The 15,598-nt window shown below is 41.5% G+C and overlaps 1 protein-coding gene across 2 annotated transcripts in view; it reads left to right on the forward strand.

Moving 5' to 3' along the window:
- The window catches only part of FHDC1 (FH2 domain containing 1), a 43,803-nt gene that overhangs the window by 9,865 nt on the left and 18,340 nt on the right, over window positions 1–15,598 (forward strand). For both annotated transcript variants that reach the window (XM_055385095.2, XM_004040516.5), the window contains exons 3-6: window positions 7,650–7,711; window positions 8,368–8,470; window positions 14,816–14,901; window positions 14,995–15,095. In XM_055385095.2, coding sequence (XP_055241070.2) covers window positions 7,650–7,711; window positions 8,368–8,470; window positions 14,816–14,901; window positions 14,995–15,095 — 352 coding nt within the window. The remainder of the gene's footprint in view (window positions 1–7,649; window positions 7,712–8,367; window positions 8,471–14,815; window positions 14,902–14,994; window positions 15,096–15,598) is intronic.

Here is a 15,598-nt window from a genome sequence, read left to right on the forward strand (position 1 = left end):
GTTGTGCAACCATCACCACCTTCCCTCTCCAGAACACTTTTCGTGCTGCGGAACTGAAACTCTGTACCTGTTAAATCAGAACTGTCTGTTCCCCTCTTTCCCTAGCCCCTGGCAGCCACCATTCTACTTTCTGTTTCTATAAGTTGGACTCCTTTAGGTACCTCCTGTAGATGGAATCATATCATATTTGTCTTTTTTGTCACTGGTTTATTTCACTTAGCATAATGTCCTCAAGGTTGATCCGTGTTGTAGCATGTGTCAGAATTTTAAAGCTGAATACTATTCCATTGTATATATAGACCACATTTGTTTATCCGCTCATCTGTTGATGGACAGCTGGGTTGCTTCCACCTTTTGGCTCTTGTGAATAATGCCGCTGTGTACATGGGTGTACAAAAATCTTTGCTTTTAATACTTCTAGGCCCTAGTCTGAGAGACAGCATACTAGAAAGAAAAATTAAATCACCATGACTGTGTATCATAAGATAATCTAACTTTGCAACTCTTCAGTATTCAAGTATGATAAATAGTTGAGAATGATCCCTTTAAGTGCATTAGGTAATGCTGTCACATAACAGAGATTATCCAGAATTACTTTTAATTTTCATGTTATCTGTAGCGTGGCTAGAAGTATTATATATACTTTTTTGCAGTAAAAGAATATGGTACATGCTATTTTCTTCCTTCAATTTTCTTCTGAAGAAGTTAGAACTCAGCAGGGTTATTGTCTAACAAAGATCAGTAATAAATCTTCCAACTCCCTTTGCAGTAAGCGGAGTCCAGGGTCAAAAGTAATAGTCCTACCATCTGTCTGTGTGGACTGCAGAATTCCCTCCACAGCCTGTTCAGCAGAGGGACTGCTCCTGAGCCCGGAGCCACAGCATCACCATATTACAACACAGGCTGCAGTTCTGGAGGTTCAGACTTGCCCAGACACAGATTATGACCCTTGAAATATCATAACCTCCTACAGAAACAGCCCAACATTATGTGATTGGCTTATACTTTAAAGCCTTATACTAATAAGTTCCATTGTACTCGTGAGGAAGAAATTTGCTGGAAGATAGGGAAGATTGGAGAATGGCTGAACTTAGAAGGAACAACATTTAAATAGTGAGTTAGAACATTTAGTACAGGGCCGGGCACGGTGGCTCGCACCTGTAATCCCAGCACTGTGGGAGGTCGAGGCAGGCAGATCACTTGAGGTCAGGAGTTCGAGACCAGCCTGGCCAACATGGTGAAACCCCGTCTCTACTAAAAATACAAACATTAGCCGGGCATGATGTTACACGCCTGTAATCCCAGCTACTCAGGAGGCTGAGGGATGAGAATCGCTTGAACCCAGGCAGGGGAGGTTGCAGTGAGTGGAGATCGCACCACTGTACTCAAGCTTGGGCAACAGAGCAAGACTGTCTCAAAAAAAAAAAAAAAAGAAAAAAAGACATTTAGTACGGGAAGATATGAAACGTTACTATCCTTGTATCTTTGTTAACTAAAAATTAACTCAAAGAGACTGTAGATATGATGGTATAATAATAATTAAACTGTAATAAAGCAATTAGAAATAAAGACATATTACTGGGGATGAGACGAGAGAGATTCAGCTCAAACTCATCTTCTTCTCAGAGTTGGCTTATCCCATCCCCTGAGAAGCTCTGTAGTTCCTGACCCTCTATTACTGACATTCCTCAGGCCTCCTGGGAGCCTTCCACCAGTGTTAGCTGAGGGTGTGCGTGTCTGCCTCTACAGTTTGACCAGCTCTTAAGGGGAGGGCTGTATCTTAGCCATTTGGTATCCTCTAAAGGAAACAAAAGGTTACTGAACTGGACAGAACTGAACCAAGAGCACAAAGGGATCAGCTTATGAGGCATCAACAGATCAAAATTGGGGCTCACAAAGAAAGCACAAATATTGAAACACCTCAGGTCATTCACTATGATGTCTGTAGCAATATAACATTGACCATCTAGGAAATAAGTAAAATGGCTAATTAGAAAAAGAAGACCACAGAAGAGAGAGAGAGAGAGAGAAGGGAAGGATGGAAGGAAGATTGGTTTTTCTAAATTTATGACAAGTAGTAAATACTTTATTCTCCCACACTATAATTCAGCTGTCAGTCATTCTCACCTTTTGTTATGATGCCGGTATGTTCCAGAATTTCGGGATATGCTCACAGTCCAGAACTGTAGAACTAGATAGAGCATTTCAAATACATTTGGGAAAAAATATGCTTCAACTGGATTTTCGGTTTTTTTTCCCCCAAAGTTGGGGGAGAGGACAATTTCCAATTGACAGCCAACTAAAGTGAAAAAGAAAATGAAAAACCATCAAAACCCGAAAGCTAGGTCCATATTGGAGGATAGAGGAAGATCTTCACATTTTTGTTTTTCAGGACTTGAAGTGGGATGGAAATAGCCACTATGTAGTGTTACTTAAGTAGGTAAAGAAGCCCCCTTTGACATAAAAAAACGAAAGTGGTTTAAAAGTTTCTTCCTTCACCTTGAGGACATTATGCTAAATAAGCCAGTCGCAAAGGACAAATACTGTATGATTCCCTCATAGGAAGTACCTAAAGTAGCCAGATTTATAGAGACAGAAAGTAGAATGGTGGTTGCCAGGAAATGAGAGAGGGGAATGGAGAGTTAATTGTTTTTTGTTGTTGTTGTTTTGAGATGGAGTCTCCCTCTGTCACCCAGGCTGGAGAGCAGTGGCATGATCTCAGCTCACTGCAACCTCCACCTCCTGGTTCAAGCAGTTCTTCTGTCTCAGCCTCCTGAGTAGCTGGGACTACATGCACATACCACCACGCCCAGCTAATTTTTTTGTATTTTTTAGTAGAGGTGGGGTTTCATCATGTTTGCCAGGCTGGTCTTGAACTCCTGACCTCAAGTGATTTGCCCACCTCAGCCTCCCAGTGTGCTGGGATTACAGGTGTGAGCCACCGCACTGGGCTGAGAGTTAATTGTTTAATGGGTACAAAGTTTCAGTTTTGCAAGATGAAGTGCTCTGGGGATGGATGGTGGTGATGGTTATACAACAACGTGGATGCACTTAATGCCACTGAACTGTATTCTTAAAAATTGTTATGGAGCCAGGGCAATTTAGTGAGACCCCCATCTCTACAAAAAACTTAAAAATTAGCCAGACATGGTGGCTCGTGCCTATAGTCCCCGTTACTCGGGAGGCTGATGCAGGAGGATTGCTTGAGCCCAGGAGCTGGAGGTTGCAGTGAGCTGAGATAGTGCCACTGCACTCCAGCCTGGGCAACAGAGCAAAACCTTGTCTCAGTAATAATAATAATAATAAGAAGAAGAAAATGGTTATGGACCAGGCACAGTGGCTCAAACCTGTAATCTCAGCACTTCTGGAGGCCAAGACAGGAGGATAGCTTGCGGCCAGGAATTCAACACTAGCCTGGGCAACATAGTGAGACCTCATCTCCACAAAAAAATGTCTTAAAAATTATCCAGGTGTGACAGCATGCATCCGTAGTCCTAGCTACTCAGGAGGCTGATGCAGAAGGATTGCTTGAGCCCAGGAGTTTGAGGCTGCAGTGAGCTATGATCACACCACCACACTCCAGCCTAGGTGACAGAGCAAGACCCTGTCTCTTAAAAAAAAAAAAAAAAAAAAAAAAAAGTTATGATGGCAATTGTTATTTGTATTTTACCACAACTGAAAAAAAGTTTCTTCTTCCGTCAAAGGATATGGGAGGCAGATTTTGTAGTGGATTGATGAAGTGAATTGAAACTACAAAAGTTGTAGTAGAATAAACTAGAAGAGCTGATTTGGAGGTTTTAGCAAGAGTGATGGTGTAGCCACATGCCTCACTGAGTGGTATAGTGCTGCTGACTGTTTCAGTGGGTATCAGCACAACCCTGGCCCCCTGGCAGTTGCGGGGAAACTGTGAGTAGAGCCCAGGCCCCCTTCACATCCTAGCAGGAAATCCTTGAAATGTTGAAATGAGTTGAGTGCGTTAATTACCTCATTACCTTATATTTCAAGCTGCCTTGTTTGCCACTCTTTGGTAGGAATTTTGGGGGAAGAGCTAACGAACTCTGCAGTATGCTGACTGTACCCGTGGCACCGACTTCTGTGGCGGTCCTGCCTGCATGTCCTGGTGTGACCAGAGGAGTAATTACCGGTTGATTGGAGCTGGTGGGAGGGAGGGGATGATGCAGCTCACTCATTGGCTGGGTTTGTTTATCCCTCTTCTTTGGGCAGTTTCTTGCCTCTGATTTGTCAGCTTGTGCAGCCAGTGAGTCCCACTGGGATCCCATGTGCAGATTCCACTGCTCTGAATGATTCCAAAACACCACCCAACCTGACTGACCCGGCTTTGTTTCTGAATGGCCCAGCTTTGAGAGAGCAAGCATTTGGGAAGTGAGATAAGCTAATTTACATGTGCAGTGATAACCCTCTTTAAAGGACTTCAACAGTCACTCTTATAACATTGCTTTGGAAGGATCGAATGCGATAAAGTGGAGAAAGAGACTCCTCAGACACCAGGCAAATCTGAGGATGCCGGGAGCGAGTGGGACTGTCCCTGAATGATATCAGTTGTCTCATTTTAATGTTGTTTGGGTGGAGTGCTGGGCTCTGTTTTTCCTGTAAGGTGCTCAGTCACAGCCAGCTCGGGTTTTCCCTTAGGAATATCACCCAATTCTCTTTGTTTCTGAAACACAGCTTGAGCTGTAGAGACACCTGCTTCTACAGCTGGGCTGCCCCTGTGTTGGGGCACCGTGGGCTGCTCCTGTAGGGCCAGGGCTCAGGCCCCTGGAGGCTCTCTTGCCTGGGGAGAACATGATTCCCATCTGTCATCTCTCAGATACAGCTCTGGGGTCACCAGGGGACTTGGCCAGGCACACGTATAGCTTCTTACACATCTGCCCCCATTCCTGGAGAAAACTCACAATGCAAGCACCATGCTGGTAGGGAACATTTGCTACGTCTCTATAGGAAGCTCAGTAATATGAAAACCCACAGAAACTAGAGTGAAAAGGAGTCAGAGAGAACCAGGCTAACCTATCAGTTCAACTCTGCTCTGGGAAAGTTATAAAATGATGTCTATGAGGCTTAGTTTCCTTACCTGTCCAGTAGAGATCATAAGAGTAATTTTCTCCTTCACTTTTCCTGCAGCAATGTCTCTGGATCTAGGCTGAGTGAAGAGAGTCCCAGAGGGTTGAGGGGTGAACAGGATGAGCGTGGGGCTTGGTTCACGTGGGGTGTGGGAGAGCACTCAGTCAAGGGTTGAATGTAGCAGAAGGTGGCACTTTCATGAAAGGAATACGAAACAAGTCATTTATCCATCCTAGGTGAATGCAGAGGAAGTTCTTTGAACGTGCTGTGTAACCATATCAATATACAGATTCTTATGCATGGCCTTTTAATTTATTAATTATAATGAACCCAGTTTTCTGTCTTAATAAATTGAGATTCCTTTTTTGGTATGACCTTTTAAAGGGTGTTGAGTTTGACAGGTTTTATTCTCACCCTTTCTTTCTCTCCTCTCCTCTCCTCCCTTTACACTGAACTTGAACTGCAGTCCCTAGATAGGATTCCAATAAGGAGGCTGCCCTTTCAGCTTGGGAGTTTTTATTTTATGGCTGGCAGGTGATTGTGTTAACATGAAATAAACTCCTAGGTTAGTAAATAATGTGACTGTTAAAGATTAGTCTTCAAAAGAAGGCAACCATACTCTTGTAAAAATTTAACCTTATAGCCAGGAAGTGACATTAACGTTGGTTAACAGTCTCGCTGCTGGTTATAAACTCAGAAGCAGACCCAGAGATCAGGAATTTAGCCTGAAACCTGATTCTCTTTTGTTCACAGTGAATCACATACATTTGGAAAGGAAGAGCATTATAACAACATTCCTATTTTAGCTAGTCTCCCTTTACCAAAAAACAAACGGGAAAAAACTGCAGCAGTTTTCAGGTTATCTTTCCTCCACGCAGCCGGGATGTTTACATCCAGAGACAGAAATGGCTTCTGTATTTAACAGCCAAAAAAAGTTCTAATTTCTAGTCTGATAAAGCCACCTGAAATTTTGATCAGTGAAAACCTGCTGCAGCCCAATCTGGGTTTTGACAGAATAGCTATCCCATATTTCATTAAATAAAAAGATGCCATGTATTGTAAGGCACATCCTGATTCCAGAGATCAGGAAAATGCAAAAACAAACAAACAAACAAACAAAAAAGTATCTTAGCCTTGGTGAAATGTATACAGCACAAGATTTTTCTTTTTAAAATTGTGAGTAAATAAAATGTAGGACACTACCTTACACCCTCCTAAAAGGTCTATTGGACATATGTAAACTTTTTGAATGAAATGAAATTTTTCTTTTAGAAAAAAATTTAATGCTGTTTCTGAAATATGACTTTATTGGTTCTTTTACGTCCATAAATCAGGGTTGGGACTCAATCTGCCATATCTTCAGAGTTGTTTTGTATTTTCTCAGTTCAAATCTCACGTGATTCTTGTTAGGCCAAGACATCCATTTCTAAATTGAGGCTTTTAAATGCGGGTGATATTATTCTAAGAGGAGATTGCTAAATTTAAAACATTTAAAGTGTATATTTACAGTCCTCCCTCCATGACTGCAGATTCTGCATCCTCAAATTCAACCAACCATGAATCAAAAATATTCAGAAAAAAGTAGAAAATAACAATACAACAATAAAAGATAATACAAATTTAAAAATACAGTATAACAACCACTTACATAACATAATTTACATTGTCTTAGGTATTACAAGTAATCTAGAGATGGTTTAAAGTATGCAGGAGGTTGTGCATAGATTATATGCAAAATACTATGCAATTTTATGTAAGACTTGAGCATCCTTAGATTTTGGTATCCCCAGGGGTCCTGGAACTAATCCCCTGTGATACTAAAGGATGACTGACTTTACAGATACTTCTCAACTTACGATGGGGCGGCATCCTAAAAACCCATTGTAAGTCAAAAATATTCTAAGTTGAAAATGTGGCTGGGCACAGTGACTCATGGCTGTAATCCCAGCACTTTGAGAGGCTGAGGCAGGTGGATCACATGAGGTCAACAGTTCAAGACCAGCCTGGACAACATGGTGAAACTCCATCTTTACAAAACATACAGAATTTAGCCGGGCATAGTGGTGCATGCCTGTAGTCCCAGCTGCCCTCGGGAGGCTGAGGCAGGAGAATCACTTGAACCCGGTAGGCAGAGGTTGCAGTGAGCCAAGATGGTGCCACTGCACTCCAGCCTGGGCAACAGAGCGAGACGCTGTCTCAAAAAAAAAAAAAAGAAAGAAAATGCATTTCATATCCCACTAAACCCATAGTAAACTTGAAAAATCATAAGTTAAACCATCATAGGTCAGGACCATCTGTATATTAAAAGTTATATAATATTAAAGTAGGTATGTGTTATTATTACATTTAAGGAAATATAATACCACTGTAGAAAGTTTGGGGAGATGATAATCTTTTAATATTTGTAAAACTATGTTAGGAATATCTGTTAATCACCAGATTTATACATTGGGAATTATTCTCTGATAAATTAGTGTTGCATTTTGATCGGTTTTAATTATCTTCTTTCTCCATCTCTTTTTATTTGAATTTAGTAATCCTATGTGTCCTTATTTTTTTTTTTTTTCCAGATTACTATTTTGGACGCAAAACGGAGCATGAACATTGGGATATTTCTTAAGCAATTTAAGAAGTAAGATTTTGCACACATTTGAGACTTTAGTCATATCCCTGCTGTCAGCATCAAAGTCTGTGGGTGTGACTGAGCTGGAATTCAAATTCCTCACACCTTCAAATCCTTCTTAGACGCATGCCTTGATGTGTCTGCAAGTGACTGTCACTTTCTGCTGTTTTTCTTCAGGGAAACATAACATAGCAGCTTGAAGTATATGGAGAATTGCCCCAGGGCATCCATTCAAGCCTGTCCCATCAGGGGCACCTTTAGAGTCACCTTTAGTGTCACCCCTTCAGTGGAGGTTGGACTGATGAGTCAAATAGCGGTCAGAGTTTTGTGTTCTGAAGTATAAGGAGAAGGTTGCGCAGGGGTTTCAGTGAGACCAAAGAGGATTATTTTTCTCACAACAAAAGAAACTCCCCATGGTTGTTGCTGCTTTCAGCCTTTTTGGGATGCCCGAGGATGGTGCTCTGGGTGAAGGGCCCTTGAGTGGAGTGTTGGGTTCCCTGTTTTGAGGCAGTGGGGCTGTTATGAGCGCTCACACAAAACTGCCAGCCAGACTGGGAAGGAGGTGGGTGGGAAGGAGGGTGGAGGAGATTTAATTTCCACTGGCTTGCACCTCTGTTGGCACTCCAGCAAACGTGAAACGGAATGTGATTCATTGTCTTTTCAAGGTCTCCTCGGTCCATTGTAGAAGATATTCATCAAGGAAAAACTGAGCATTATGGATCAGAGACCTTGCGAGAATTTCTTAAGTTTTTGCCAGAGTCAGAAGAGGTAAGAAATTCAGCGCATGAGTTGTAGATGGTAGGAGTGATCATAAAAGCTTAATATTTTTAAGTGTGTCAAAGCTCACATGGAGGGCCAGGAGCAGTGGCTCACACCTGTAATCCCAGCACTTTGGGAGGCAGAGGCAGATGAATCACCTGAGGTCAGGAGTTTGAGACCAGTCTGGCCAACATGATGGAACTCTGTCTCTACCAAAAATGCAAAAATTAGCCCGGTGTGGTGGCAGGCACCTGTAATCCCAGCTACTCAGGAGGTTGGGGTGTGACAATTGCCTGAACCAGGAAGGCGGAGTTTGCAGTGAGCCAAGATCATGTCACTGCACTTCAGCCTGGACGACAGAGTGAGAATCTGTCTCCAAAAAAAAAAAAAAAGAAAGAAAAAAAGCTCACATGCTCACATGGGAAGGGCACTTTCCTACCCAGAGCCAGAGTTTTCTCACATAAAAGTAAAAAGTGACCTGGTAGAAAAAGCATGGATTATGGAGTCAGAGAATCTAGATTCAGATTTGAGCTATTCCCTTAACTGAGAAAGTGGGGCAAGGTTCTTAACTCCTGTGAACTTTAGTTTCCTCACCTGTAAAGGGAGGATAATGATGCTGACCTCATTGGATTGTCAAGATGATGAAATCCTAGTTAATGCATCTAACATGGCACTTGGCACGTGGGAGCTCAATAAATTTTCATCATCCAAAGAAAAGGATTCCTTTTCTATCATCTAAAGATGACCTTTGCATAGTATAAACCCAGGTTATTTTATAATCCATATACTTTTTAAAAAAAAGATGAAAACAATCATTTTTGAATAAAGATGCTCTAAAATTTTGGGGAGGTAGGTAAACTGTTAATAAAATCTTGTCTACATAATTAACTCAAAGGTGGAAATTGTTGTGATAGTAATACATACTACCATGATATAAAGTTATTTATTTTGCTTGGACTGAATGAGTTAACTGCATTGTTGAATGGTTAGGAGCTTGATAGGAAAAAAACCCAGAAAAACAGTTGTATAAAACTTTCCAAAATTTTGATATTGTCCTTTATTTCTAAGGAAAAAATTCCTTGAAAAATTTCAGTAAGAAATTACACAAATACCTATGCTTATAGATACCTAAATAATATAGATTCTTACAAAGTTTTTTACTTTATAAGTAAAAGTAATAGATGACTTTCTTTTTTTGAGACAGTCTTGCTCTGTCGCCCAGGCTGGAGTGCAGTGATCTCGGCTCGCTGCAACCTCCACCTCCCGGATTCAAGCGATTCTCCTGCCTCAGCTTCCCAAGTAGCTGGGATTACAGGTGCATGCCACCACGCCCCGCCTAACTTTTGTTAGAGATGGGATTTCACCATGTTGTTCAGGCTGGTCTTGAACTCTTGACCTCAAGTTATTCACCCACCTTGGCCTCCCAAAGTGCTGGGATTACAGGCATGAGCCACTGCACCTGGCCAACTTTTATAAGTAAAAAGTAAGGGTGACTTTTTAATATGTTATCCTTTTCACAGGCACTTCTGACTTCTCCCTCCCCTTTCCCACTCTTCTTCCCAGACATAATGTATGTAGCTTTACTTTAGTGTCATTAATAACAAGAGAGATATAATTGTATTTTTTCTTTTACATTGATTAATGTTAAAGTCACAATGCCAAATTTAGGATCTTAGTGAGTAACTAGAGATCTAGTTATATCTAGGTGTTCCTATTAACCTGGCCGCTCTCTCTCCCTCAGGTTTTCTCTTTGCACATTAAGTGTAATTAACCCAAGCCAAGATTAATTAGCAGCAGTTATTAATGTTAGTAGTAGAGTCTTGAAGTCTTAAAGGAAGGGCACATTAAATCATAATTTACCCTGGATTGTACATACTGAACAGCCCTTAATCTTTTCTGTAAAGGATAGGAGTTCCAAAATCTTTGTTAGGATAGATAGTTTTTAATTAATTTGAGTTTTAAAATGATGTACTTGCTCTTGAAACCTTATTCCTGCTTGGGCTGTTTTCAGGCCTCCTTTAGGACCTCTCTGTGTACCCACTCCTAATTGACCTCATCGTGTTGTTAAGTGAGGATCAGACTTGACAGCTCATGTGAAAGTGCTCTGAAAAGCTTTAAATTGCTAACTAAATCAAAGTTAGGCACGAGGGAGGCTGCCAGCTCAGCTTCATGCAGTGGTGAGGTGGGAAACTGAATACAATTTTCTTAATATCCTCATTTCTCATTTAAAATTCAAAGGTGATTAGAAAATACAAAGGGATTTTTCAAAGAAGCAAGTAAGCTGTCAAACCTCATATTTAAAAGAACTTTGTATTTTTGGGTTGTGTGGGGGATATAATTCAAAAGGAAGACTGTTGAGGGCAAGGTGATGAAAACCCATCCAGGCACTGCCTTGAATCCCCGAGACTCTGTCACCCCCAGTTAGCTAACCCGGGAGATGGGGTCCTGCTGAAATGAAAGTATTGGCCTGGGACCCTGAAGTGCCTTCCCAGCCACTGAACCAGGCAGCAGCTGTTTCTCCCCACAACCTCCTGCTGCGGGGTCATCCTCAGTCTGAATATCTGGCGTGCTTGGTCACACTTCGCCTCCTTGTTTACATTACTGACTCTGAGCTTCAGCTCACCACACCCTCCAAACTCAACTGGGAGTTTCCTTCAGCAGGAACACCCTGACAGTCCCCAGAGCCGGCAGGAGCCGCTTCCTAAACCCTCCCGGGTATCTGTGCTGTGGGAGGGGGTCTTGGGGAAAGCCGAAGCCGCTCCCTGACTGCTGCCCACTGTAAGGACAAACTTTTTTGTGTCCCCTGGCACCAGTCAGACCCAGGGCCAACCCTGGAGTCTTTGGGTCTCTGGATGGAGGTTGGAGGATGCGGAAGAGGCCAAGGAGGAGACAGGGCCAAATAAGAGAGGTTTAGGAATGTGGCAGAAATATGCTAATAAATTCGTAAGTGGACACATAACCACGTGGCTCTCAGCCTATGTGTAACGTTCTGTGCTCATTTTTAGCACAAGTAAGGACTAAACCTTTATTGAGTGCCCCCATGTGCCAGGCACTGACTGGACAGGGCAGAATGAAGTGACTTAGCCTAGTACCTGGCACATAAAAAAATCAATCATAGCTATGATTCTTTTGTGTATTTTTCATTTAATCCTTGCAGCAATGTTTTAAGACACTCCTTGTTTTACAAATGAGAAACTGAGGCTCACACAGGTTAGTTATACCTTGTCTGGTGTCACATGATTGCTGAGTGATACAGCAGCGGGGTGGACTTGAGCCCTGATTCCGCTGAGCCCAGTGTGGTTCTGCTGCACTCCACTGCCTGCCTTGGAGGAAGGAAGGGCAAAGGTTGTCAAAACCCCGCCTCGCACTGCTGGCCTGCCAGCCTTTTCATCACCTCTGCTATCACAAAGTACTGGTGTGAATAAGTGTCACTTGAATAATACTGTAATCTTATCAGCATGCTGAAAGATATAAACGGAAACAGCCCTTTTCTCTCCTGCCTTCTCAGCTGACAAGCCGACCGAAGCCAAGGTTAATTTGTTGTTGAGAATTTCTCTGCCCTCTACCACAAATCTTTTATCTGGCGTGTTTGTTCATCTTTCCTCTAATAGAGGTTCACACTTGCAGAGGAAGAAGGTGGGCCCAGAAATGAAACTCTGGGAGTGTGTTCTTGTCCAGCACGGAGTTCCCAAGCCAGGGAACCCCCCCACCGCGCCTGACCAGCCCTTCCTCTGTTGTGGGCTGGTGCTAGACGTGGTAGAAACTTTCTGTTCTCCTGAAGCAGCTTGAGTTGCCTCTGCTGGACATTTGTAGTATCTCTTTCCCACCTTCTTGGTTGACTCTGCTGCTGGGAGGGGAATGACAGGAAGCTCATGGGTCTTCTGCTGGGTGGGTGTGTTTGTGGGAAATCCTGCCATTTCAAGCCATGTGACTGGAATTAGATAGGATGAAGGAGGTGTGCCCTTTGGAGTGTCAGAGTCTGAAGGAGCCTGCTGTCACTGTTAGGACAGCAACCAGGCACAACCAGGGCCATAATGAGTGTCTCTTGGCTCAGCCCACAAAGTTATGCCTAACCAAGTTTAATAAATGTTTTTTTTGGTAATGAGAATGCATAATAATTATAGGGTCTGTTCACCTTTCTTTTTTACTTCCCTGCCGCTGTGAAGATACAATAATCCCTCTTAAAGAACATAAATCTCATCTTGAAATTGAACAAAGAACTGTATACATGGCGTTTAAATTAAATACGGTCTTTCCATCACCCTTCTCTTGAAATCCATACATTTTTTTAGCTTTTTACGTAAGTGAAGGAGATTAATCATTGTTCAGTTACAGTTTAGCGCATGTTTAATAGAAACATTTACCGAGTTTACTTAGCATGACCTGTTCTTACACTTTAGACTGAAAACCATGCTGTGATTTTCAGAGGCTTCACACGTGCTACATATATGGTCTTATACAACTTCCCTCTGCCCCTGCCCATATATAGTGAATTGTTCAACTCTAGTTCAGAAGGGATTAGAATTCATCGTGTAGGTTTCTCAGCACAGAAGCCAGGGACTGATTTGGGCTTAGCTAAACCAGAAGTGCCATGTGCCCTTAAATTTAATAAGGCTAAAAATGGTCAATTCACTTTGAGGCTCTACCAGTAAGGGAAATGCAATTATATAAATGGCTATTTTCTGTCCTAAAAGAAGAAAATAGTCTTAAGAGTCAGACTTAATACTAGGGTGTAAACTCGAAGTGTTACATTTTATATTTTCAAATAATTGAGGTAGATGTTTCAGTTTGTGGATCTTTGCAAATACTCCTTTCTTTATATTTTTGAACTATCATTTCCTATTTTGCAAGGAACTTAAAATCATGTTATTAATCATAACCAAGGGAGTGGAAGAGAATAAGCTTTATAAAGAATAATATGAAGTGTTAGCTACTTACTGGCAACAGTTAGCTGCAAAGATAGGCTGTACACTTCACTAATAGTATTAAGGTACTACTTACCATAAAGAATTTTGTTGGATGACTCTCTATTTAAATAGTGGACTTAGAAGTGGTTTTGCCATGGGAATGGCCCAGTGTTCTGTGTGGGGAAGGCATGATTTGTGATCTAATGTTGTTTGAAAACTTTCCTTTCATCTCCACTCTCACCTATTTGCTTTTTGGCTATATACCTGTTGTCAGAACTCTTCTCTTTTTCCTGTATTACGGTTGAAGGAATAATTGTTTGTGTGTTTAAAAACTTAGTTTAGTTTATTTTTTAAAGAGTGATCATGTTCATTGTAGATATCTTAGAAAATAAAAATGAGCAACAGAAGAAAATAGCAGACAACTGTAATCCTATCACCTAGTGTATGTGGGGCTTTTTGGGGGAGGGGTTTCCCTATGTTGCCCAGGCTAGTCTTGAACTCCTGGCCTCAAGTGATCCTTCTGCCTTGGCCTCCCAAAGAGCTGAGATTACAGGCATGAGTCACTACCTGGAGATGTGGGGCTTTTTCATCTTTTTCCTGTGGATATAGGTGTGTGCATGGGAGGATTGGAGGTTAATAGATACCTTTTAAAAAATTTATAGAAATAGATGTACATATAGTATGTACATCCTAGTGTACATACTATTTTATTGCCTAGTCTTTTCAGGCTGGAACCCCGCTTTTCCAGAAGCTGACCTCCTTTCCAGGCATCCACAGTACAACTCTTCTGCCAGGGTCCCTGGGGGCAATCTTAACAATGATCGTCCCGTTGTTTAAGCAATTTTCCTATTTGTCTTCCTGCTGAAGAGCAGATACGTACTCACCTGAAGACACAATAGTCTCTTCCTTTAAAGCTATTATATGTGAAGTGGGATTTGACCACTGAAAGAAAATCTGTGTTAGATCTTACTCAGTCTAAGTATTTTATATACAAAATACTCAAAATAAGATTTTTTTTCCATTTATGACTTAAAGAACCATATTATAATGACTCTACAGTCTTTTATTTCTTCTCCCAATGATCTCATTTCCAGATTATTGCTTACAGAAAATTTTCATCCTTAGAACTGATTCCTTTTTAGTCCCTCCCTTTTGGAACCTTCCTGAGGATTCTGCTGGCTCCAGCTCTCCAGTTTACACGAGACTGTGTATCTATAGCTACATAAGTGACGCTTGCTCTTTGCTTTCAAATTTGTGAGTTTGTATTTTTCTTTTAAAAAAACCAAATAGCAGATGGGAGGATTTCCTTTTTTGTCTTTTCTAAATTAATTTGAATTTAGCACTAAAATCCTATTTTTTTAGAAGAATTGGAAGATGAAATTTAAATAATCTTAAATTTTATTCGTAAGTGATTTTATATACCCCCCCCTTTCCATTTGTCTTTTAGGTAAAGAAGTTAAAAGCGTTTAGTGGCGATGTGTCGAAGCTGTCTCTGGCAGATTCCTTTCTGTACGGCTTAATTCAGGTGCCAAAGTAAGGATACAGTCGCTGGTTATTATTCTTCACGCAGTAAGATTTTTAAACTAATGACATCAAATTCTACAGTTTTACTTTTTTATTTTTCAGCTATTCACTTCGGATTGAAGCCATGGTGCTAAAGAAGGAATTTCTACCTTCTTGCTCTTCTCTATATACAGATATAACAGTTTTAAGAGCTGCTATAAAAGGTGAGTCAACATATCATTCTTCGCAGAATTTGTTTTTATTAATTTTGATAGCAGTTTTTTTAAAAAGCCAAATGAAATTGGACATGGAAAGTCCTGAATTTCTGATATACCCTTAAAAGGGAAATGAGATGTTACTAGGGATGCACTTAAGGTTGATTTCCATTGACATTTTTCCCCTGTAATGAATGTTAATTTACGTATTACCCTCCCACAGAAGGGAGTTTCTTTCATCTCAGGCTTCAGAGTCAACCTTGCTGGTTACGGCTTGCTCTTGTTCCTCTCCTGGATGAGCTTTCTCTGTGTATGTTGGTATGTGGTGTGTGCATGTGTGGTGTGGGCTGTGCACGTACACAAAGCCCGGGCCCCTGGCCCAGCTGCCTCTCTCCTCCCTGTCGTGGCCTCTGTTGGTGGCTGGGACCCAGCCTTTCCAGAAGCAGAACTGTTTTCCTGGGGTCAACCGTGTGACTCTTCTGCCAGGGTTCCTGACGTTTCTGTTCTGTGGT

This window comes from Gorilla gorilla, chromosome 3 (genome assembly GCF_029281585.2).
Source record: "Gorilla gorilla gorilla isolate KB3781 chromosome 3, NHGRI_mGorGor1-v2.1_pri, whole genome shotgun sequence".
In the NCBI taxonomy this organism is placed as follows: Eukaryota; Metazoa; Chordata; class Mammalia; order Primates; family Hominidae; genus Gorilla; species Gorilla gorilla.